Source organism: Channa argus, chromosome 10 (genome assembly GCF_033026475.1).
Source record: "Channa argus isolate prfri chromosome 10, Channa argus male v1.0, whole genome shotgun sequence".
NCBI classification, from domain to species: domain Eukaryota; kingdom Metazoa; phylum Chordata; class Actinopteri; order Anabantiformes; family Channidae; genus Channa; species Channa argus.
Window position 1 is genome coordinate 12,089,484 of NC_090206.1, and position 26,527 is coordinate 12,116,010.

A 26,527-nucleotide genomic window follows, 5' to 3' on the forward strand; every position below is an offset into this window, starting at 1 on the left:
CGCACCACAATATGGTGTAGTCGACACTAAAAAACATGTCAAATCAGGATGAGTCAAACTTGAAGAACATCAGTTATATCTGTCATGACAAACATTGGTGTAATAAGAATTATATTTCTGCACTCTTTTGGTTCCTGAGTGTTTTGTGGTCTGGAATGAAAGAAAGAGGTGGGTAGTGATGTTGGCAAGAGAGAATCTCATTAGTCCTTTACTACTGCAGCTGCTACCGCTCAGCGAGAACAACTGACATCTGGGCAAAGTTAGTGCAACCACATGGCCAAGGTTAGAGCTACGCTGCTGCAAATGGAAAGGGACAGGGAGAAGGGCCAACTGCAGCCCATCATCCACGGGCCTGATTCATAGGTCACTGGTTTTGCCAGCCCTCGAACATCTCCAGTCACCCAGGAAAAGAGGAAGTGTGGGAGAGTTTAGAGACTAATGAGGAAAAAAGTGTGTGTTTTCCAGGAAAAGACAGAAAGAATAACTAAACAAACAAAGCAGGTGGTAGGCGTCACTTACCAGGTTCCCCTCGTCTTCCTATCCTTCCACGCTTTCCGGGAGGCCCTGTGAAAACACACAGACAGAGCAATGAGTCCCCCAGATCAGCACTGAAAGGATGATTGGAGAATAACCGAGCATCACTTGAGGTTTCCCTGCTGGTGGCCATGTGTTGCCTGGCTTTTCTTTTGTGTGAGCTGGCACAGGACTAAAGTGTCTGTAGGCACAGTTTCAGATGCTAGACAACAACAAAATGACACCAAAGGTTGTTTCACAGTCAGAACTAAATGTACTGTAACTTCAGGCTGAACAAACTGGAAATTCAGGCCCCCCCTGCCCCCTCGGGCTAATGCTCAGGTTCATCAGACCCATTCCTCATTGCCTGGACTTTATCCAGGACCCTTCTTCTGAGTTCCCAGTGATCCACCAGCACCTTGCTGTTAAATGCTTTCTGCTGTTGATGGAGAAGTCTCGCAAGAGACAAATAGCAGAAAAGGTTGTAGAGGAACCACAAGATGATGTGGCCAGCAAAGGAGCCAAGCTAATTTCTCAGACTTCATGTTGCTACTACAACATCTACCCTGCCTCTGATTTACGTCAGTGTCTGCCTGGTAATTTCATTGAGGTATTGTTTAAAAAGATGGTGCTGCTGATGATACAAAAACAAACAGGTTTCTTCTCAGGCTCAGTAAAAGCCACCCCTGCCCCCTTGTTAAGGCACTGCAGTTCAGACAAGCTTTTATGTGTTACAGCAATCAGTCCTCATCTCCATTCCCTCTTGTAATAATTATGAAGTATAGGTGAAACCTTGAAAGATAAATCTTTACCACATAAGTTGCTTGTCCAGGTATCAGAATAAAATCACTATGTAATACTAACTTGTCATTTAACTATGGCTTTAATTCAGAAATGAGAAGCTTGCCTTTTTTGAATAGCTGTGTGAAATCCAATATGCATTATTTTGCAAATCAGAATGAGAAGAATTTGAAAAAGTGAATCTGCCATCAACATTGTAAACTGTGTCATACAAAATAGGTACTTGACAACTACAGCAACATGAACCTTTAGCTTGTTTCTTCAGGTAACACCTTACGGTTTCTCTCCAAGTGCCCGTCCTCCCACCCTCAGTCCTGCTTGGCTAATAAAAGAGGGACAATACTGGCTATTGTCCAAGATGTTAAGTGGTTGTGGCTGCAGACATGTTTTTCCTATTGTCATTATTGAAGTTATTGTAGTGGCCTAATCACTTCCTGACTCTGACAGCCCTTTGAAAGGGAGCTCAATCATGTTCCTCCCCCTCCCCCCCATGTCTACCTCCCCCACTTCCCTCCTTTAAACAACAGCAATAACCTAATAACAAGTTGAGAAAAGAAAAAAAAAACATACAAGATTTCTTTAGAAGATGGTTAGCCCAGTCTCTACTTTGCCAATAAACCAGAATTTTACCCAAGTTTACTGTTGATTTTTATCTAATTTAATTTGCTATTACTAGCCCCGGGAACCCCTTTTTTTGACTCAAATAAGAAATCATTTTAATGTAACAGTGGAGAACAAGTACAGACGTGCAACTACTGACTCATTTAAATTTTATGTTTTAATTATTTAAACACCTCAAAGCTCAGAAACAGATGCCAGCTAACACTGTGCCTGCCATTTATATTAATAGTTTCCATATTCTTTAAAAGCGTATACTACTGTTTTAGCCCCCACAGCCATAAACTGCAGTGCAGAGAGGTTCTGCTTAGTGCCTTTACACAGACAGAGGGAGAGACAGAAAGGGCATTTTACCCAGGCAGAAGGGGAGGCAGATCAGGAGGACAAGCTGGAAGTTGGAAACAGGAATGTGTAAGGGAGTGCTGGAGCTAGAGAGGAAAGACAGTGAGGGTAAAAAAAAGAGAAGGGAGGGACAGGTTTAGGATATACACTGCAATGACAGGAGTCCAGGAGGAAAGATGGCAGAGACATAACAGAATGATGATGAAGGGAGTCAGAAGGGATGGATGAATGGCTTCACATTCCTTTAAAATGCAGACAACAAGGTCACTTGACATTTAAAGTGCCTCCTGAATAGGGGGTATGCATTATAGGATATGGGTCACCAGGGTTCATAACTGCTCTACCTTTATTTGAGACATAAAAGTCAGCCATCAGCATGTCGACAAGTTGGTTGCCAAGAGCTGGAGGAGCGGGCGTCAGAGTGACTGAAATGTAGGAAAGTGATTGGTCCTGAGCGACAGAGTTGGAGGTGGGCGATGACAAGCTGATGTAGGACAGGATTGACTGGAGGAATTAATGGGAAAAGCAGCAGCAAAAGAACACTGTGTGTGTGTGTGTGTGTGTGTGTGTGTGTGTGTGTGTGTGTGTGTGTGTGTGTGTGTGTATACGTGTGTGTGAAAGTACTTCATATTACTATTTCATGAAGAGCAGTGAAGACATACTTCCTAAGATGCAGACAAACAAACATGCAAAACACAGACAAGCACACAGGTTGACTTCCTGTGTATGAAGTACTGGGGTCAGAAAATGTCACACAGGCACAAAAAATAGAAACAGTGAGCATGTTAGAGAGTAAAAGACTGGATTATGTTTCAGTCTGTGACTACTAACATAATAACAGTTTATCTAATCGTATTTTTTTTTTAATTCAGATGTTATCAACATTAAGAAAGCAGATGGAAGAATGTAGCATATAGGACGGTTCAGATATGGAAGGACACATGCTGATTAAGGGAAATGTCCTTGACCAATACAGGTGCTGAAAACTGCAAAGAAATAATGGTGGACCTCCACAGTGTCAGACACTTCCCTCTGTGAAACACACAAACGATCCTGGACACATGTAAGAGCACTTACAATCAGAACACACACACAGACACACACACTGAGCTGCATTTACCTGTAGATAGTTGAGTGCACATGACCTATATAGATAGATACAACACCTGAAATGCTACATTTCAAGTGACTAGCAGCCATGTTACCAGGTCAGTGCTCCCCATAGACTGGAAGGGTGTTAAAATGTGTGTTATTTAAAAAACCTATAAGCCCAAGAGAAGCAAACACATGGATGGCAGTACAGATCCAGCACCTTTCTTCAGACTTATAGGCAGCACCCTGGGAACATGCTCAACTTCACTGTTCTGTATAAACTCACACGCAAACACACTGAAACAGAAACAAACACAGTCTCACATAGATATACTGAGGCATATTCAAAATGAAGTCGGAAGCATTAATTCCATTAACGTTTGATGTAATCAGCATTTGTGTAATAATAATAACAACTGAAAACCTTCACCTCTCACTTTCTCCTACTCTTAAAATGTTATGAACTGCCATTCCAATATGGCCCCGTACACACACACACGCACACACATGCACTTCCACCCTACTTCTGTTCTGTCTGTTTCTTATAGCCACAGCTTAGCTTGATGTAGCTACTGTGACATTTCTCACAAACAATGTGCTTACACGAAACAAAGCATCAGGACTGTTCCATCATCACCCTCACCCCCTGCCCCTCACCCCCCGCCCCCAGACCAGCTTGTCTTTTTTTAGGCCCCATTTTGTTAAACTAAACAACTGGGAGCAATAAAGAGGAAAATTAAAATAGCTGAATGTGATACTCCATATGCTCAACCACAGGGCTTATATCCGTCCATCTGTCCATCTACTCTGCCACTCCACCAATGTTGCATACTCCTGCAACAGGGGATAATTTAATTTCACTGAAGGGGAAGAGAAAGGTGGGGTTTGTGTGGAGAGGAAAGGTATAAGTAGTGAAGGTCAGTTTCTTGCTTCCATGTTAGCTGGAGGCAATGTGTCTCCACAGCACCTCCTCCTCTCTCACTGCTTTTTCCCTCTTGAGAGGGATGTTTTTTACATCCCATCCGATTTCACTCTAATCTCCATTAATTACAGTCAAAAGTGGACATTTTCTCCTAAAACTATGACAATGTAATAAGCCACATTTTTACTATAAACTGCATTTTATTATCTAATTGCAGACATGTTGAAAGACTATAACTATTATTATAAACATTATAAACATACATCATTTGTTTAAAATTACCAAGTGAGTTTGTTTACTAAACGCCAAAGATTGCTTTATTTGCTCATATTGAGTAATCTAGTAAACTGATATCATTCAAATTGTTTACTGATCTGATATATGATGCTTGTCACAGTCTCTCAGCGCATCTTCACACAAATGGGGGCAGCTGTTAAGCCTCTTAATCTGAAACAAAACTACTTCTGCAGTCTGCCTTCTGCCTGTCATCATTTCGCTGTTTGTCCAGTGTTCCTTCCAATAAAACATGGGACACATGCTGTGAATGTAAACAGCAACAGAAATGGAAAAAGACAACGGATGTGATTCACATGATGATTCATTCTCCAGGTGCCCAGGGTCAGATAGGATTTGGTAGTTCCAGTGGTTCAGACAGGGTTCACATACAAACAGGAAAATATAGGTCAGCAAATAGTTCAATACCTTAAAATACCTTTATATCTCTAATATTTTGTTATTTTAATTTCTTAAAGATTATATAAGTATGACACCGCTGTTAATACACTGTAGGTTATGTGTACTCTGCCAGTGGTGTGCACTGTACTTCATCTCGCTTGCTGTTAAATATGACAGATTGATAGAGAGACATGTCATACAGGAAACATCACTCTGGCACTCGTACAAAGGCAGGACCAAGAACAGATCAATACCCGAATGACCTTCCTGTTTTACTTCCAGCATCAAGTGTTGCGTGACTGCACAGTGGATTTCTTCTGAGCTGAGTGTGAGAGGTCACCTATGTGAGAAGAAGAGAGTGTATTTTTGTGAGGGAACGGATGCCTATTTCATGCCCATGCGAGTGTGATTAACGTATAGTTTTCTTGACACCGTCTGTCAAGGCTGACTGAGGCTGGTGTAAATCTGTGTCTGTGTGAGTAGTGTGCATGAATGCTGTGACAGCTGCAGGGCTGTTTAGGTGTTTATTTGTGCTGCATTATTCATTTGATCCTAATTAACACCATCTATCAAAGATGCTCATCATACTTGCATTTATTTGAGTAGCCATAATCTCTGACAGTCCATTTGTGTTTTTGGTGTGATAGAGCTTTTACTTGTGGAAAACCTTATGTGTTTACATTCTGCTTGTGCAAAAGTTGGGAAGTAGCTACTCTGGTGTTCCGCGTCAAGTCCGCTGTTGTGATGTGCGGCAGGTGGTTTGCGTTGAGTGGCAGGCTGGTGCTGAAAGGTGGCCTGGTTAGTCACCGTGTGTCACAGCTAATTAGAGGCGACAGCAGAGACAGGTCCCCCCTCACGTGGAGAGACAGACGCAGTCAAAACAGTGAGAGTGGCCAAGCCAGCACCAGCTGAGCACAGCAAATAAGATCACAACAAAGTGGACCGGAGCAGACAAAGTCCAGAAACAAAGTCTTTGCCTTCAGGCAACACCAGCTGTACTTCAGACTAGAACCTGATCAGACTTACTACTTATGAATGGTAGGTTTTCATTTGAAAGAAACAGGAAGTGGCACTGGATTACACAAAAGAGAATGTGGTCTTTTCCCTGATGTTGTTTTATCTCAATAAATCGCATTAATTTAATAATGATAGAGGTCATCTTTGGTCAGGTCTGGGAAATTTGCAGGAAACCCTCGAAACTGTTGAGAATTAAGGTGTTTGGAGTTTATTAGGAATATATGTTAATACAAGTGTATCCTATTTTTAGTCTTTAGAAATAAGGCCCTTGCGTGACAATGCCTTTAGTGCCCCAGACAAACAAACCGTACTCAGCTGAAAGAGATTCACTCATACACATACATTTATACTCTCATGTGCACTTGTTGATGCTGGGTGTGTTGCTGGCTTGGTTTGCAGGACTGTTGAGACGGCTCCTGGGTGGTACTTACATTAGCGGGGATTGTAAGTACAGCCGCTGGAATTTGGGTACTCCAGAGGTTTTAAACATACAAACACATTTGCACGAAAATGAGCCATCTCAACAACTTTACACACATGTGTGTGCTCTATGGCAGCAATCACGTGTATGATTTGAGTAACATGGTTACTAACAAAATCCTTCAGTGACCAATTTTCACCTGCAGAGGAAACAGTAAGTCCCTTAAAGTATGGGAGGTATGGCTGGGAACAGAGATTGCAGACACTGATGCTATGAGGTGAAGATTTATTACATGGAAATCTAAGTTTGAATCCAGTCCTCAGGGAGAATATATAGGGATTAGGTAACACAAAGGTCACATATAGGAGAATGGTCCTGAACAGGGAGAAACTGTCACTTGAACATCTTCCTGACTTCCTTTAAGAAGACTAGGACACAGTTTTTAAAACTAAAACAAGCCAAAGGTACCAGACTCTTTAATGTGACAAGCGTCAGTGGCATCAGTGTGTTCAGTGGTAATGTGACATGGATGTTTTGAAGTGTTGGTTTGGTCCAGTGCTGGTCTATGTCAAATGGTGGTCTGTAACAGGATAAAGTGCTCTTTTATCTTTGTATCCTTTATTCATTCATAAAATGTGGTTCTAGTTTGATGTTCTGGAACATGTTAAAGCAAAAACCAGAGAGCTGGGCATGGAGGGAGTGGGGGTTGGTCTTCAAGTGTAAAGGAATAAAGAGAAAAGTGCTCTAATCACCGTGACTTTAAACGAAATCTGCAGTGTTTGTGTGTGTGGCTGTAACAGAAGACAATGTGTGGGCCATGGCTGAGGAGGCATAGTGTGAATGTTCAAAAGGAAGCTTTATCCCTGCAAGCCTCCTTCTTTAGCCCTGACAGCCTTTCTGGAAAGAATTCCAACCTCTGCCTTTTCTTGTGACTTTCCTCAAACCAAACTCAAGCCCTGCTCTCCTGGGCAATTTCTGTCAACTGAACTCAGTATTCAGACCTCCAACATTATTTCTGACGCTCTTCTTTTCTACAGCTGTCTTATGCCCTTGGCCGTTACCTTAAGCTAACTTCTTGTTCTTGTTTCTTTCTCCTCATCCCTCACACCTGAAACCAACAGGCTAATAACAGCCAAGCCATCTGAAAGCTGCCAGCCACACAAACCTAGTGGTTTAAAGGTAACTCGTGCAGGTGGTCCAGAGGCTGATTACACAGTTATGACTTTATGCAAGTGAGTGGAGTCATAAACACACATTTGCTTACTACATGAGGGGAAAAATGAGTAGCTGTTTAGTACAGTAAGAACCACAATGGAGCTCTGCAGATGTGAATACACTTTGAAGTCACATTATATTTACTACCTTCTCAGCTACATACCATAAATTGTGTCCCTCCTACTTCCTACAAATGTATATCTACAGCCTCCTACATTATTCACAACTTTCCTATTTGCAGATAAACCTACTTCTATTTTCATTTCCACACTGTGGTCATCACTAAGTATTTGAGGATTTTATGAAGCTAAGATTATAAAAATATACTTCCTGAACATTAGAATGAGCACAAACTGTAATCCAATTTCTTAATTTTTCAACTGTTCCAGTCTGTACTTCTAAATCACCACTACGACTGCCCTCAAATACCAGACCAAATACTTTCCTTTTCTCTATCATTTAACTAGCCCTGGTAAACCTGGCTTGATCTGTCCAATATGTGCCAAAACTGTATTGTGTCTGATCTGGCAGTAAATATATCCCAGTGCAAAGCCCTCTGCTCTGCCAACCCATACCGGCTTAAGCCAATAGCCTCTTTTGCCATCTGATACATCTGGATCAAGAATCAGTGGCTGAGAATCAACATTAATGTGGAATTATTACCCCCAGCAAATCATGGAAATGTGGGGTTATTTTCTAAAACATATGGTACACAAATAGCTGTTGGATGGCTCGCATGGAGGATTTGGAATAGAGCAAATGTTCTTCATTGTAGGTCTATGGCAACATAAAAGACATGCTGGAAAATAACCACAAGTGCTAACATTAATATAAATTACATTTATTTGTTGTTTGTGATTTAGATTTTTTATTTATTTATTTTTCTTACTGACTTACAATACAAAAATTCATCCATCCATTATCTTCTCTAGTTATTCTGTTCAGGGTCATGGGGGTGCTGAGGCCTAATTTTCTTCTTTTCCTATCGACATAATAAGCCAAACATCTCAGGGTTAGTATTTAACACAGTCTCAAAAGAGTCTTTATAAATAAACAGAGTTGTGTTTTAAGATTAGAAAATAATTTATCAAGCTAAAGACATATTTACAGTACAGTAAGACAGCACTCAAATCATACTGATGACGGACACTGTGCCTCTTTAAGTGGTAGACAGTTGAAATCAAAAGATCATAATTCATGGCTTGACCGGACTGTCCAACCTATCCTCCAATCTTTACGCCATAGTGGGTCATTTGTACTTATCCTCTCATGCGACCCAATGAACTGTTTTTCAAAAAGCGCTGAAACACAGGTAAAAAGGCATCTGTTGAAACTTTGGCCACAGGCATCAAAATGGTGGATAGTTGAAGCCAAAACAGCAGCCAGCTTCACAATAGTTTTTTTTCTCTAAACATTGAATCACTGTGTTTTCTGAATTATTCACCCCCTCATCATCCTTCAGACAAATGTTAGAGAGTTTAAATACTATATGCAAGCCGTAAGATGTCGCCGAACGGTAATTCCCATCTGTTCAAACGACCTTCCATGTTGTAACCTTTAGGACAGCCTCGCACATGATCTAAAGTCCGCCCTGCTGCCACTGTGATCACTCAAACTCTTTGAGATTTTATCACGAGGGTTATCAACTGCTTCTTTAAAGATGATCATCTGTTCATTTCAAATGCTTACACATACAGGTGTGTATAAGGAGGATATACTTTCATAGTACTTCGAGATGTGCTGCCATCACCACAGGGTTTATAAATGTGTCTCGCTTTCTGTGCTATGATGTTACATAAACCATGTTCACTTTTGCATGATTCGCAGGCCACAGTGTAATGTGTCTAGGCATGTGTGTTGTGCTGCTGCTTCTCTTGTGGCAGGTGCAGACTTGCCCCAGTGTGAACTTTATGGGAGGGGTCATGCTTCACTTTACCCGACTGGGGGCTTCCATATTTGGTGTAATCATCTGCTCAGGTTCGTGGGGTCAGAACATGACTGGAATGGCTGTCGAGTCTTCAACACAGTCAGTGATAGACTGGGATCAGTGTGATGTTTCAGCCTGTTGCCAATTTACATTCAACCATTCGTGTAACCACAAAAACATAACATCATCTTCAATAAATATGTGTCAAGGTAACTGCGATTGTGCATTTGTCTGGGAAGCCCTGCGTGAGAGACGTTCGCTGTGTGGATTTGTTAGTGTATTTGCAGTTATACAGGATGAGACTCTCAAACTATGTCAGTTTGTGTGCCCAACAGCTGCGACTATGATAAATGGCTGACAGTGCAAATTCTGTGCGTCTGATAGCCTTCATATGAAGTAATGAAATTGAACACAGCTGGTAGAACATGACCGAGGTATGTGCTATTCCTCTCTGTTGATCAATCACATCTCTGTACCACCATTCATATTGTAGTAACCTTGTGTAAGGGTCAAGCACGTCGGTTGGGACCACAGCTGCTGAGAGATAACAGCACAGGAGCCATCATTTAGCTTATTTCACTCATCACACGCTCATCTAACGCCTCATCCAAAGTCAGTCACGTCACCTTCACTTGCTCCATACACATTTTCGGTTTGAGGTAGTGGGATTTATTTATTGCACCCATTATTAACATTGGACAGCCTTGAGCTCTCCTGCTGTAATGAGTTCCCTCCAAGCTACCTAAGAGCTACCGAGCTGCTGTCAGCCGTAGCTTCAAACTGCCTTATTTCTCAACTTTTCAACAAATGCACCAACAATGGAAAATGTAGGGAAAGAACTATCAGTATATCTAAATGTATCTGTTAAGTGATGAAAGTATATAAGAACCCTTTTCAATAAATCAAACCCAAGGAACGGGATGCCGACCAAGACCCAACTTAGCCCAAACACTAATCACGGTTTGGAGCCACCCTGGTGTTCCATACTAGAACAGCAGGATGGATTCAGGTTTCAGCACTTGCCTGCCAGGTCAAGTGGAAGAAAACTGCAAGTGGTTATAACAACTTTCTGACCAACAGACAGGTTCTTGGACTGGGCCGGAGTCCCAGATCAACGGGTGTTGTGGGAAAAACGATCCATCAGTACAAGAAATAAATTTTGTGGTTACGTCAGAAGTGATCTGGAGCTCCTACCCTCCTCTGCAAATAGTAGCATTTCAAAATGTTTCATATTTTCATTCATGGGATGGTGCTGGCCTCATAAAATCCGTCAGAGGAGGTTTATAGAAAAACTAACTGTTTCGGCTTCTCCAACAATAGGGGCTCTGTCTTTGTGCACCTGACTGTAGCAAAGGCAATTCAGCTCAAACAAAATCAAATACGGTCAAATGACTCCTACAGCATGTTCTCCCCTCTCCATAAGCCTTTTAAGCCACTAAAGACACATTTTTAACTGATCAATTTTTCTAGAAAATTGAGGAGCAGAAAGGGAGCAAAAATCCAAATTCAAATTTCCTCTGATTGTTTTAATAAATGCCCAAACAAGATCCAGGTTTTGGAGCACTTTTGGAGAAGCAGGTTAGACTTGTAAAACACCTGTTAATGGCAGGGGTGTCATTTAAACTCACCTCGGCAAACTGTGAATCACTTACAGCCATTTCCATTTCTAGACACAAAGTTGACAACCAATAAACTTAAGCATAGTTACTGAAACCCACTGTAGTTTGCTAATTCACCTTCTTGCCAAGAGCTAGGTGAAAACTATGTGTGCACAGTAAATTTAAAGATCTGGAAAGTTAGTTTTAAATAAACAAACGGAAGAAACAGCTAGCTAAAGATTTATTGTACAAATAAAACAAAAAAACACATTTTAATTGAATATGGCTAAAGCTACGTCATTCTCTAGGGCCCATCATGTAAGATAATACTCTCATCAAATGGAAAGGCATAAACCATCAGAAACATGCCCTACAGAATTACATCAGAGTAAAAAGTTAAGCAGTGTATTGATTTGGATGGGTTAGATTACCCGATGGGTTGGATATGGATTTCATAACCAAGCTGCCCGACATGAGATAAAAGCACTCTTATGAAAGGGACAGCAGAGGAGTGGAGAGATAATAAATGAACAGGCTTAGGAAGAGAGGGCAACACTACTGCCCTGAGAAACTGCTTTCTTTTTTCTTTCTTGGCCTCTCATCAGTCTATGTCTGGCAGTTCCAAGCTTTGCATTGCTCCTGATAGATATTAATGATGCAGAGCAACATGATCGGACTTTGTTCTTTCATCTCCGATTCACACCATGTTGCTTTACTGATCATGCCCCCTGTCCTCTGTCTTAATTAGACTTCATATGGTTTAGCCTCAAGGCCAGATGACATTTCTAAACCATGACACACGCGTTACAAACTGTAACAGTCAGGTCATGTGTGTTTTGACCGAGGCATTAAGGCCTTTAGTGGTGATGCTTAAGGATGTGATAATGCATCATGTCAATAAAGATCCTCACAACCATAGCTCAACAGTGTGTGTGTCTGTGTGTGTGTCTATGTGTGTGTGTGTGTGTGTGTGTGTGTGTGTGTGTGTGTGTGTGTGTGTGTGTGTGAGTGAGTGAGTGAGTGAGTGAGAGAGAGAGAGAGAAAGAGAGAGAGAGAGGGTTAAGGCCTGTAATAAAGAATGCATGTGACCTGCAACCCTGAGGTTGGTGGAACCTATAAATCTGTCTGTGTATTCCACCACAAGTCCCCTCTGACCTTCAAACACACACACAGATTCACATTTTCTTTGCAGGCGTGCCTGCCTAGCAAAGATTTAGTCAAGAGACAGACTTTGATATTGAAATCAACATGCAAACACATGTTGTTGGTTGTTGCCAAGTTTCTTTCAGTATCACTGTACTATATATAACAAATCGTCTTTCACTCCCTCTCTCTCCACACCTCACTCCTTCTGACCCCTGGGTTAGAGCTGGTGTCAGTCTCAGAGGGATCCTTGTGTCACTGTCAAGCCTTCCCGTTTGGATCTCAACTTCCCTCTTGCTCTCACTTTCACTCAAAGACATCTCTTTCTCAGACACTTCTTCTGTCTCATATTCAAGACTGCACAAAGTTGTCCTTTGGCATTCTCTACTCTCGTAAACACCACTTGTGAGGGTTTCACCTTTCCCCCACCATCCCCACCCGTTCAACACCCTCCTAATCCATTAAAAGAGGGTATATAACCACCCTCAGCCACACAGAGACATCCATCCTAACACTTGCATGTGTCTCCTTACCTTTTAAAGGAACATCCTACAGAGGGGGCTAGTGCACTTGTGAACTCATGATTTTAGAGGATCAATAAAATTATCTGTAATAAAAAAATGACTTAAGAATTATATTCTATAATTCTTTTTTTCCATGTCATGCCAATAATTTAGATGCTTTAAGAAGAAATTTTCTCTGCAGAACCTTTTCTCATTTTAGCAAAACATGGAGGTTTCTTGTTACGAAATCAGCATCAACAATAAAAATTTATTCTAACAACATATGCTGGGTTACGGAATTATCTATGCTATGTTTTGTGCTAGAACAATACAAAATGATTTGCTATTAAAATATGACATTTCTTATCTTATCTTATCCATCCATCCATCCCTTTAACCATTTATTCTGATGTTGGTGTTAGGTAAAAAGGGATCAACAAAGTTATCACAATTCATCCTGTAGAGGACATCATGGCAATCGCTTCAACAGTTGTCACAATAATCAATACTGCCCAAGAAGACTAAACAACTCCACCAGGCCTTTAGACTTCATACAGATTGTATCTTTTGGTGAAGCACACCCTTGGGAAACTGGAGCTTGTGTGTTGTGATAGGAATGAACACCACAAATGAAGGCAACATTCTCTCTGTTTGTCTCCTCTATAACAGCATAAGATGACACATATCCAAATATTATGTTGTGCTTTTATGAGCCTTTGATAAAAATGTTTGGATATGGGGTGGTGCATATAAAAAGGGACGCCTGAGGGGAGGTGGGCTGACTTTAATAAAGATGCAGTTGAGCTGAGTTTTGGTGATGCACAATCAATAGTTGAACACTTCACTCACAAACTCATGTGCAGCAGTAGTTTTCTATTTCTCTTCTTTCAGAGTTGACAGACTGGGTACATGGCAAAACCAGATATTATTGTAGAAATAAACACTGTCAACATGCTTAGAATAATTCACCAAAGCATAAATATTCCTTAGAGGGAAACACAATTGCTTCCAGGTGCCATTACAGATTTCACTGCCATTCTTCTGCACTGCTGCACATTCTACTGCACTATATGCCCATACTCACACTTTAACCATAATGACAGGTTTCCATCAGTTTCTTCAGCTAGAGTTGAAAATGACACAAAGACTGAGTTTCATCCATAATTTCTTCTCTAGGCTTCCTCTGAAGACTGCAACTGTGGTTCCTCTTCATGATACAGCATGCGCATAGAAAACACTGAGCTTTTGAAGTTATAACCAACTAGTGGCACAAGTTGAGGTTAAAAAGACTTAATGATAATTATGTATACAATATGTACAACCCGATCGGAAAAAGCTGATTATTAACAGAAGGAGTGTATTTAGGTGTATTATTCACTTGTAGTCTGTGTCTCTCTATTGCTGTGAAGTACAAATAATTGCCACACAGTGATGAAGCTCAGTGCTATGTACTGTAATTTGGCACGCGACCTGGACAAAGAAGCCTCACTTACACACAAACTCCACCCCTTGTCCTTTTACAAACAAACACACACACACACTCTTCACAATCATGTTCTTCACAATTCACCCCCAAAGCGTCTCATTTTTTTTTTTCACTGTCGTCTTTCTAGTTCCCTGCGGTCGGAAATGTCTTGTTTCCTTAATGGCTTCCAGTAAAGTTCCCATAGTCCCCAGTGTATATGCAGCCATGCAGCCAATTAGGGACTGCATTCAGAGTGGTGTAATCAAACTTTTACTGTTAGGCTTCACACTATCTTTAAATTCAACCTCTTTATCTGGGACAAAATGTTTGTGTAATGAAAATCTGGACAGGTTAGCAGCAGAGCAGAACCCTCTCATTACCGCACCTACATATGAATGCTGTTAGAGTCAAATCTGCCAGTTTCAGAAAATGCAACTTTAATGTAGGCTATCAAAAGTGTGTTTAGTGTTTGGCTACTTGTCTCAGCAGGCATTCTCTTTGCTGAACAGCAAGGAGGAAATGGAGCAGAGAGCAAATGAACATTGAGACTTTGCATTTGTGTGTGTGTGTGTGTGTGTGTGTGTATGTGTGTGCGCTTATGTGTATTTTTGTTTTCCACTAAGTTATGCAACTTTGGTTATATTTCTTGTCATTCCAGTCTGGGCCTCCTGCTGCACACCCAGGTCTCATTAACCAGATGAGGGAGGTCGATTCTGGTCTTCACCTCTGTGGGACCCTGGGTAATCACCAAGCATCACTACCCAAAGGCACAATCCAACCTGCTGCACCACCGCAAAGTCAACTACCCAACGTCTAGGTCCCACCTCTGGGACCTTGGTTGAAACAGCACAAACTGCATGCATTATAATGAATAGGCATTTAATGACACTGAATGCACGAAGACATTAGGTAATGTAGGGATTATTAGGATGGGTTATTAGCACCCATCCATGGTGTTTTGGTTCAGTTGGACCAGCCCAGCTGTTAGGACACAGAGCCTATTCAGGACACATTATAATGAGTTAGAGAGAAGGGGGTATATCTGAAGGAAATGTATAGCAGAAAAAAGGGAAACCCCATCATTTTCCACATTCATCTTTGTTCTTGGAATACTTGAAGAAAAAAAGAAAAAACACATGCTCGGAAATTTGTGCAAAAGTAAGGAAATGATTTAGGTTTTTGTGCTGGAGGTCTTTCAATTCATCATCTATGCTGTTTGTGCGTCAACCAGTAATTTGCTTTATGTTTCAGGGATTTTACCCAAAATGTTTGCCCTGAAGAGTGCTCTTCAGTTGTCATAATTTCCCACAACAGTTTTTATATGATATAGTATGTAGTCACACCTGTTTCTTCCTGTGCTCACTATTTGCCTTTTGTTGATGGATTTCTTCATTATGGCTCTGCAGGCTTCACCGTCACACAGTTTCACTCGAGGCCAGTGTCATCCAGTGCAGCTGCACGGTCAGCCAGGTGGCCGCTTTAGCATTGGGGATATCTGTGTCTTAAACCTTACAGTAAACACAGTATGATAAATGTTAAAGCAAATGCATATCCTGTTTACCGCAGACTACAAAACTGTATATGTTAATAACATGCCACAGAAACATTGTACAATCTTTTTATGTTTCTCACTGGCAAGAATTGACAGTGTAAAGCAAAATTACTATGAATGTCAATTTGCCTTCAATCTTGTTTGCTTTTTCTCAGTGCAATTGCATGTTGACATACTGAGATATTTTTTTATGTTGGAATCAAATTAAGCATAGTAAATAAATATACAAATTGTAATAAATCTTTGTTTATTTACTCAGTAAGTTCAGTGCAACAAGTTTGTAGCAGTAGAAGTTGCGCTAGACATCAAAAGCATGAAATTGTTCGCAATATCCTTTTTGTTCAAGTGACTTTTTCTATAATTTACTTGCGGCTTTTTTTTGACTCTTTGCCGAATAGTTCATAATGTTATAATTGATTGGTGTAGGTACCCAAAGGAAAGCCTGCCAGTTTACCTTAAAGTTAGTGTAGCTGTTATACAACTGCTCAGGCTTCTTGTGGCCCAGATCTCCTCCGCTCAGAGGCTTGTTGTATACCAGTCCTACCACACTCTCTGCTTCTTTCATCTGCAGAGTCCAGATCCTCTCAGCTCATTTCACCGCAGCAACAACAAACTCACTTTGAAGAGCTTCCAGCTTCCCCTGGGTCTTTACGGTATGACTCACCACAATGACATGAGTACCTGCTAGCGTACAAGCGTTCACACAGACTACACTGAAATACACACATTTCACATACTCCCTATCACACAAACCCACATCACACGTGCCAGACACACATCCCATGCATGTACCTAATCTTCCAGGAGGCTGAATCTCACACCAAACTGACATGTCCACTAACCCTTTCTGAGATGTTCAGTCCTGCGATGTATCAGTGAAATCAGGCTAGAGGAAGGTGTGCATGTAAAAGCAAATTAGGGCAGCTCAGAAGTACACATCTCAGGTTAACTGTATCTGAGGTTTCCTCTGCTGTGGGACACACATTATCAGGTTGTCTAAACTTTTAATTTCTTTGATGTTTGTTTGACCGAAGCTTCTGATTGGGCCACTGTTCAACAGTCCCTGAAGGGTTTTCAGGGCCATATGTGTGTTGTGACGTGTCTTATATATGCTCCAGTAATCCCTCTGACACCGACACAGCACAGCCCTAAGGAAGGCTTATTTTCTTTTTTTCAGCAGTGTTCTGAAGTTACCAGTGTCATAAACATCGGTCAAAACAGAGGCAGCTGTTGATACGATAATGGGCATGTTCATCATATAAAGACATCTGTGGGGACGTTTTCACAGTATTGACTTTGATTGATTGATTGTATTGATTTTTATCACTGGGAACTCACCTTTTTCCAATTAAGAGTGTTACTATACTGTGTATAAGTCTAAATAAATTGAATTGTGCAAATCACAGATTGTTAATGTTAAATCATTTACTCCCTAGGTAAGAATGATAAAAAGATAAGACACTCCACAGTTTTTTTTTTGTCCTTTTGGCTTATCCCGTGAGTTCAGGGTCGCCACAGCGGATCATTTGTCCACATGTTGATTTTGGCACAGTTTTTACGCCGGATGCCCGTCCTGACGCAATCCTCCCCAATTCCTACGGGACTTAGACCGGCACTGCACAGCTGGGGATGCGAATGGGCTGTTGGGCATACAGTGTCTTGCCCAGAGACACTTTAACATATGGCCGGGACTGGGGATTGACCCACTGTGGTCCGTGAATGACTGCTTTACCAAGTTAGCTACACCCGCCCCCCAATAAGACACAACACAGTGCATAAAGTATAATATTAAGCAGTAGGCATTACTTCTAACAGTTGTTTTCCTGGTGGTGTGTTAAGAAACAACATAGTGAACCTATTTTACTATTGTGTTCAGATTTTGATCAGTAAAATTTAATAAACAGGATGAGTTAGCAGTTTTCCCTGTTCCCTGTGTTTTATCCAATCTATTTACTTTTACTATTACTAAGCTATTTCTTGGAATAGGAAATAGAACCTGGATGATCATGTGAAAGTTCAGCTTCTTAAAAAAATAATTGAGTGAATTCTTTCTATTAAAAACTGTTTCTTTTTTAAAAATTTCTGATACATTTTAGTGTGTAGAAATATATTTGTTTTACGTTTGCATAATCATAGTAATTCCTCGAGTTCAATCTATTGACCTTGACTCCAGTAATTTCAACATTGTTGGGAGAAAACATTATGAATGTTCTCATGTACCCTCGTGTGCGTGCAATGTCTGATCTTGGGTAAAGGCCAGGCTAAGTGAAGAAGAGCAGAGTTAGATAACAAAGCTGCCAAATGGTCTCTGTCATGAAGCTGAAGCTGAGAGATGGCGAGAAAGTCATGATACAACACGTCCATCCCTCCCTTTCTTGCCGCCTCTCTCCTCTTCCTTGATGAAGGGCAGTCAGGATGTGGAGCGTGAGAGTTTTGACAGTAGAAGATATGGCCAAGACCAAAATTCACGGACACAACTTGACTCCAAGCAAAGGGTTCAAGAGACAAACATGGGGTTGACATAAATTATTCCTAGCTCATGGGTCAAGGAGGATGGAGAGGATCATGAGCAAACACAAAGCAAAATCTTAAAGCAGCTTCTTTAGGATAATCAGATGAGACAAAGGTCAAGTCGTGTAAAGGTGTGCACGCAGTTCAGTGCAGACTGATGTTAATTTGAAGTCTGAGATTTATTTGTTCGTGAGAAAGTGTGTTTACAAAAGTTTATGGAAAAGTTTAAACCTGCACCCGATGTTACAAACAAGCACAACACACACTAAAACTCTGAAGCTCCATCTGGAGAGAAACACTTGAACAGAGGAGGTGAGTATTAAATTGTTGTTACTCAACACACACATTTGATTACACTACACAACTTTGTTGAGTCTTATAGCTTCTGTATGTTTGGAACTCTGACTGCAACGTATACACAACAAAAATACGTATTAGTATTAGAATTAAAAGTGTAACTTGGGGAATCCAAACACAAGCAGTTGGAAGTGGAATATTGTCTTTGCTGACTTAATAAAGGTCACTTAAAGTACACACATAAATGAAACAGATAACAAGACTGTGGGAAAATTCTGTGGAGGCAATCATCAGAAAGTATCAACACACCTGAATAAACTGTAGTGGGAAAAGCATAACAAAAAGGCTTAATTATTTGCTGTTCTATATTTTTCATAAGAAATACATGATTTAAAAAAATTGTCTCCATTTGAAGGAGAACAGAAGAGAGTCACAGGACTGTACTAAATGTACAGGTGAAACAATTAGTGCACAGTCAGAAATGAACTAGAACATTGTGACTGCACCACATAATGTTCGTCCACCAGACACCAAATGTGCCTCAGCTTCAGCATTTGCACATTTTCTAATTTCAGCTTTCTTTCAAGTCATCTTTTAGTGAAAGTCTTTGATAAGAATTGGTGCAAATCAGGAACTGGCTAGTGAAATGTTAAGAGTTTAGACTATCCACACTTCTTAGAGGTTGTTGGGGACACATCTGCATGCTTCCCTGTCCTCCAACACCTACACACACACGCACATTTTTCACTGTAACTGTAACTGCTCTGCAGCAGGACGGTCAGCGTCCTTTCTCCTCCACGCAGCTGACTGAATGGCTGCAGAGTTGCGGGGTGGGGGGAAGAGAAGTGCTGGCTCTGATTAGCTTGTTTGCTTTCTATAAGCAGGGGAGAAGGAAGCTCCCCTGCTAAGCCTCAGTGTCAACATGCCACCCCTCACTGCTGTGGCCACAAAGTCTCCAACAGTCACATGCACACACAGAGTCAAAGTAGTACATGTACTTATGTAAGTGTGTGAATATACAGAGTAGTGTCCACAGGAAGGAGAAGGTGTAAATTGGATGTATGAGACATACATGAAAAAGGCTGCACACAGACAGTAAACAAACACATGTTCCATGGCGGTCTCCAATGATGCAGAGAGCGAGACAGAGTAAAAAAGACGAATGGAGACAGAGCTTTGCATCCTTCACCCAACAAGGTTAAAGCCATGGCTAATCTGGTGAATCTGGAATCTGGTGAAACACGCCACAACGCAGCCACAAATCGCTCTTAATAGAACTTCACATTATTCTATACCACTGGAATGTGCAACTAATGCACAGAGACCAAAACCAGAGCCAGTTAACATACCTGTGGTATCTGCATGGTTAAAATCTGTGGGGAGTGTCTCTGTGTGCATTTTCTGTTGCAATTAGCTAAAAAAACGTATTAAGTAAAGATTCAGGATTCTGTGGGGAAAAACACAGATGTAGACTACAGTCATACCACTCAATTACTTTTCAGGTGCAAATATCCTCAAGACCAGTTAAAGTACAGAGCTGTTAAGTGGTCATGTGTGTTATAATTAGTTTTATATTTTCAAGAGCAGTAAAATAAATGTTGTAGTATACATTTTAAGTTATAGGTTATATCCACACTATGGGAAATGATTTTAACTGAAACGTAACATAATCAGGCTTAAATCTGCTTCAAAGATAAGTCATACAATGTGAAGTGTGACTAACTTTTTAAAGGTTTATTTCGTCCAAATAGCAGGTGCATCTCTGAATAATTAAAATATGTTGGATGCCTAAGGGCAACAGTCATTATAACCCGTGCATCACCAGGGAAAATACAGACTAGCAGGAATACGACATGGAGCAATTGCTTTTGCAAGCGAGGCACCACACTATACCGCCTCTTAACAGACTAGAGCATAACTGCATCATTGCTTTCCTGAAAAAGCAGGTTTTTAGTAGAGCTTCAGATAATTTGTGTTATCATTGCATTATACAAAAAATGTTAATATGTTAATAAAAGTTTCAGGATCAAAACACTGAAACTTTATTGATTTTTTAAGTGTGTAAATGTGATTACATGTTACATAAACACAAGGTGATAAATTAATTTGTTTTTACATACAAAACCTGAACAGAGTAGACATATGTCAGTGTAAGGCTGTCCAACACACCACTAACCATGGCCTTAAAAATGACCATGAAGCTATTGGAACATTATCAGTTTCATAAAAGCAGGATTTTTACATGCTTACTAACTAGGCAGCTGTCCTTGATGTGTTCTCTCTGCAGCTGCAGTATAAATAACCGTCATGTTAGTGCAGGAGGATATCATTCACTTCATTTTAATTCATAATACCCTTGCAGTTCCAGGTTTATTTTCCAAAGTTTCCTCTGTTGTAATGTCTGCATATTGAACTGGAATGTTTCCTGTTTCCCTTAGGCCAGGTTTAATGTGCAGGAGCACTCCATCTCTACCACACAGTGGGCCATACTGTGGCGGCCTGTATAATGCCAAGTGGTCTATTTGTCATAGGTTAGTGCCTTGTCTCAGGTTAATTATGACCCACGGTACAGACTGATCCATGGAGAGAGAGCCGCTTAAGTAGGTAGTCTACATAGTTAGACTGGCAGTCTGGACAGAGTTAACTACAGTCCCACGGTGAAGATCGTATGCACCAAAGACATCCAACTGAGATAATAATATTCTACCTGAGATGAGAGCGTAGAGGTAGGAATGTGTCTGTGTGTGTGTTTGTGTGTGTGTGTGCAGGAATAAGTGTTGGTGGTGGAGAGCAATCATGTAAAAGAGATGGAAGAACAATGGAGAAATATAGAAACAAAGTCAAAACCAGCAGACTGAAGTTATAGAGAGACACCCACAGACAGTGGGAGGTCTATCAGAAATAAAGAATGGCCTCTATTCAGCTGTCTTACAACCAGGGCCCCATCGTTTGAGGAGACACAGCGATAAAGCTGAGATGATGTCACTGAAGTCCTCAGAAGCTCCTGCTCAGAAACTCGGGCCAGATATCAGACAGTTGGCATGGAACAAATTAGGTTTGAAGATTAAATGATGGAGTTGACTGTGACAAGGTGAACCCTTGTCCATTCATGCTGCACTAACATGGTGAACCTTAGCTTATCAAAATATAACCAAAACTGTGAAACACACGGAGGAAGGCTGAGCCTCTGTTGGCCAGATGCTAAACCAACAAGGATAACAGCCTGACCTTTCTACTGCCTTTTGTTCTGTGTAAAAGTTCTTTGCAAGGACATTTTTACTAAATGCTAGAAGTAGTGCCATGGGGGATGACAGGTAAACAACGGGCTACGCTAAGGCTTATCAATAAACAAATAAAAACCATCCATAATGAGTTGCAGACAGGCTCGGGATACCATTGTTTATTGATGTTTTATTATTTTCTTCATTTTCGCCGCATCCTTCCATCACCCCTTCATTTTTTTACTCTCACCACTGAGCTTTTTCTTTGCTTATTGCTCTCCAATGCTTCTCCTTTGTCTTCTCTGTGTTTATTTGCTCCACTTTTGAGATGGCGTGAGTGGAAGCTGGCCTATATTCACTACTGGCCTGCAGCTATCATAAATGATTGGCCGCTCAGGTCTCTGAGAAACTGAGAAACAAAGAGGACTTACTCAGTACATGTAGAAATGGTTTCCCTACACATATGCATCCTATACCAGCTGCTAAACTTATAAAAAATGTGGAGCTGATTAATGTGACAATGTACCACCTGCAAAGCGAGCTCCTTGTTGATCAAATCTATTGTATTAGGTCCTACTACTTAGATTATAGGTCTAAATGCTACAACCTACAACAGTCAATGCTTCTCAAAAAAAAGAAACATGGTACAAAATGAGCCACATTTTAATTAGATAATAGTATTCAATTATTATTATAATAAGCACTGACAGAGGGCTTAATCATAATTGTCTATACCAAAGAGAAGAGGAAACACACATTACATCATCTAAGTGCATCTTAACAAACCTAAAATGACAATAAAAACCTAACATTACATGGCTCATTTAGCAACTTTTGGTGACATTTAAACCTTTTAAGAGTTTAACCTACATGATAATTGGTCTCTGGGGATTCCACGAGGGGCTAAGGCTGCAGGAAAACATTCAGACAGGGTGGAAGAGGCCACATGTGGTTGGACAGACAAGAATCAGATGATGTAAGCGTTCAAGGAAATCAACAGTTTTGACGAATCAAAGCACTGTCAGATGTGTTTGGAGAACACAGGTCTGGCAAACTGGATAAACACACGCTCGCAGCACGCAAAACCTCAAAAAAGATTAAAATGTCAAAAAGTAAGAGCAAGTGTCCATGGTCCAGGGATCTAATAATATTAATGCAAATATTATTTACTATTTACCTATAATTTAAATTCTATATTAAAATTTGCCAAACTGGCACTAATAAAAATATGCTAAAATAGCCATTAGCACTTCTTTTTCAGAAAAATAAGATTTATGGATTTTTATGCTATTTTTCTAAACAGTACATCTCAATTTAAAAATATGCATCTATGTGTCCACAATTCACAAGTTATTACTCAAAGAAAAAGAAGGATTTTTTTTTCCCAGCGCAAACTGCGTCACTCGGTGGCAATGGGTTAAACTACTGCTTCCAGGAAACTCTGAAGAGGTAAGCCAAAGCTCATTTTTTAACCATCCTCACCCCTTCTATGTCAAACTAACACTTTAGCTCTTGTTCACTCCTTTCTCTGTCAATGATAAAAAAAAAATCTCAGTCCACAGGACTTGTACCTAGTCCCCGTATGCGTCAGTCCTGCAGAATCCTTTGGACTCAGATGAAGAAAGTGGGGAAATTGAGGCTGTTTTTAGCCTGCAGGGAGAAACATTCTTTTGATGGAGAATATCAGTTTTAATTTGACCAAGTGAACTAGAGTAGGACCTTGCAGGCCTCAGGCATGCTGCTGGGGAAACTCATGAGGCAGTTCCAGACCTCTTAGTAGCACTGGATTATCTTTACTGCAGGCTTGCTGCCAAAGTCACCAGCAGCATCTTAAGTGCATCTTGTGGCTCTTTTTCTATGAAGGCTGACCATGACCATCAAGACCATCAAGTCCTAATGACTGCTCTCAAACTCTTTTATGTTTGATGAAGTAAAGATAAGAGACAAAGGAGTGGAAGCACAAGGAATGTTTCCTCTTTAAGGCAGCTGTTTTATATGGTAATGATTTTTTTCTTTCTTTGATACACCAATGGAATTATTTTTGCTAAACTTTGATTAAATAAGCAAGTATAACAACACATCAAAATTGATTTCCCTAAAAGAAAAGAAAACAAAAATGATACATGGTTTCCTCATCTTTATACCATGTGTAGAAGGAGGGCCAGATTGTGAGGTATCTTTCCGGTAATGGTTTTGTTGTTTTTGGACTTTAGATAAAAAAGTTACTTGCCTTTTTCCCCCTTTGTTCATATAAAACAAAATTTTGTGTGACAAATGGATGAGAGGCGGAGATACTGACAGTGATCAAATCAAGTGGGAGAGAAACAAGTGTGATTAATGCAGAGGATGTGATTTGAACATCTGTTTAATCCAAGTCAAAATCAATCATCCTTAATGAATATCACATATTTATTAGAGGGAGACGCACAGACAGTGAGGAATGTTGGAAAAGAAACACTAGAAGACTGTGAGCACTAAGGTAGAGATGCTCCAGAACAGAAGTGTTGTCTTCATAGGAGTCAACTTTTTCCAGAAATGCTGGCACGCAGGCCAATGGGAGCGCCCTGAGGTGTTCCTCAGCCAGTCAACCATGCAGACAGATTGTGGAATAACATCGTACCTGGCCTGGTGCATCACCTCTCAACACATGTCTCCTGTTAGCTTCTGTCCTCAAGGAAGCATCTGTCTCACTGAATTTGTCTCTGGACATCCGGCACAGACACCTTGAGGACTTTTCTTGTGCAGTCCAACAAACAGACATGGATGAATGATTCCTGATGCTACTCACCTGCTTTCATTTGTCATTAGGAGAATAATTTACTGTACTGTATACCCACAGTTTTCCACAAACATAAGGGGAGACATGTATTTTTTTTGTTGTTTAAAGAATTAGTTACCTGACAACAACTTTGATAATAAATGAAACATTTTCAGATTCCAGCTCCCCACATAGAGTCCTTTGTTTAATCTATGTGTAATTGTAAGTTGAATATCTTCAGGCTTTTAGACAAAAAAAGTTATCATAAAAAGTATTTAAAATTAAAATGATTAAATCTGCGCCTGATGTTCTTCGAGGTAAATATGTCTTAGAACAAGCTTTCAGGTCCTAAAAACAAAAGATAACCAAATAGTTAAGTTAGAGAAAGTAAGATGAGATAAGATGCTGCCACACTGCCTGTTTAACTGTCAGGCAAGTTAGTGGCTCTGCATTACAGGGATGCTGTTATGATTTCAAAACTTTATAGTAAACCAAAATAACATGCTAATAACAAAGCATGTCAAGCAGTGACTCAAAGACATTTGACACAAAGCAAACATGGCAAACTGACAAGCCCTCTGAATATTTGCGGCCACTGGGTCGGACCAAAGGTCTCCAGACACAAAGATAAATTAACTGAACATGAGATAAACACAACCATTCCTTTTTCAGCAGAGACAATATTAAAATAATAAAGAAAATCTCGCTTCATTCCAAGAATGGAGTGTCTGGCTTTGATCTGGCCATTTTTAATGGCCTCATAGTTCCCCTGTTGAACAGTGTGGCTGACTTTACTGTCCTGTGGTGGCTCTGGAGGCTTGTATTGTATAAAAGAACAGCACACAAACAACAGCTGAATGGATCAAATCAGGGTTTGTAATGAAAAGGATGGATAGGGCTCAGAGAGCAAACTGGCTGTACTTTTGGAAGGGGCTTTGTCTTCTTCAGCCATCCCCAGAGAGAAGAAACAACACTGTCTCCTTGACTAAACAACACCAGAGATGACTGCGTGGAGCAAAGAGCTTCCAGAATTATGGTTCAGGTTTCATGGTGTCTTACGACATCACATCTGCGTGTACAAACACATGCAATGCAACACAGAAATACAGAAATGCATATAGATTCAACTATTTCTTTGGAAAGCGAGAGATCACAAGCTTGTTTTGACAAATACATCAGCAGGACATCTGACTGAAGCCCAGTTGTGGCATTCACCAATGGGACAGAGTTTACTAACAAGGCTTCCTGATCCTTCCTGCTGCCACATAATCATCACCACCACCACCATCATCAGACCCCCAGAAAACAAAGCTAACAACAAGCAGCAGTAGTACACACTGTTCCCCTGTCCGAGCCGCTTGATGAATCTGTCATTGATTGTCCATCTTCATGGCTGGCTCTTCTTTTCCCCTGTAGCAACAGTGTAATCCAGTTACGGACAATGTAGCCAACAGAGTGAAAGGAGAGGTGAGGAAGGATGAGAAACAGAGAATGAAAGAAGAGAACTTCTCAGCTGCTGCTCAGCATTGTAGGAATGATCTGGAAATGACTGGTAGGCACAGATGGACAGAGCAAACAGCCACCTCTCAGGGCAAATGTTGCATCCTGTTAGCAGCTTAAGGAGATACAGCTGATGCCAGGGGTTAACACAGCAAGGGTTAAGAGGTCAGGAGGTCGTGCAGCCTCCTTCTCTTCAGCTCAGACCAGTGGAACAAACCTGTTCCAATGCTTGAAGACAAACAGACAGGCAGACAGGGACAAAATATGCCACTCTAGGCTGGAAGAAGTGTACATGCACTAGTCCAGAGGGAGAACTTTACATGGGATTGTTGGTATATGTACTACTGGGAAGTGAAATCTGAAAGATCTGCTTATGCCGTTATGATTTTGGCTAAGATTTCTCTAAATGCATATTCTTTGCTATACTGCTATGATT

General features: G+C 40.7%; 1 protein-coding gene across 1 annotated transcript in view; it reads right to left on the minus strand.

Annotated features, from left to right (window-relative positions):
* LOC137133764 (collagen alpha-1(XXIII) chain-like) overlaps positions 1–26,527 on the minus strand; it is a 105,322-nt gene that overhangs the window by 31,580 nt on the left and 47,215 nt on the right. Inside the window, exon 3 of the mRNA XM_067517667.1 lies at positions 520–564. Within this exon, the coding sequence (XP_067373768.1) occupies positions 520–564 (45 nt within the window). The remainder of the gene's footprint in view (positions 1–519; positions 565–26,527) is intronic.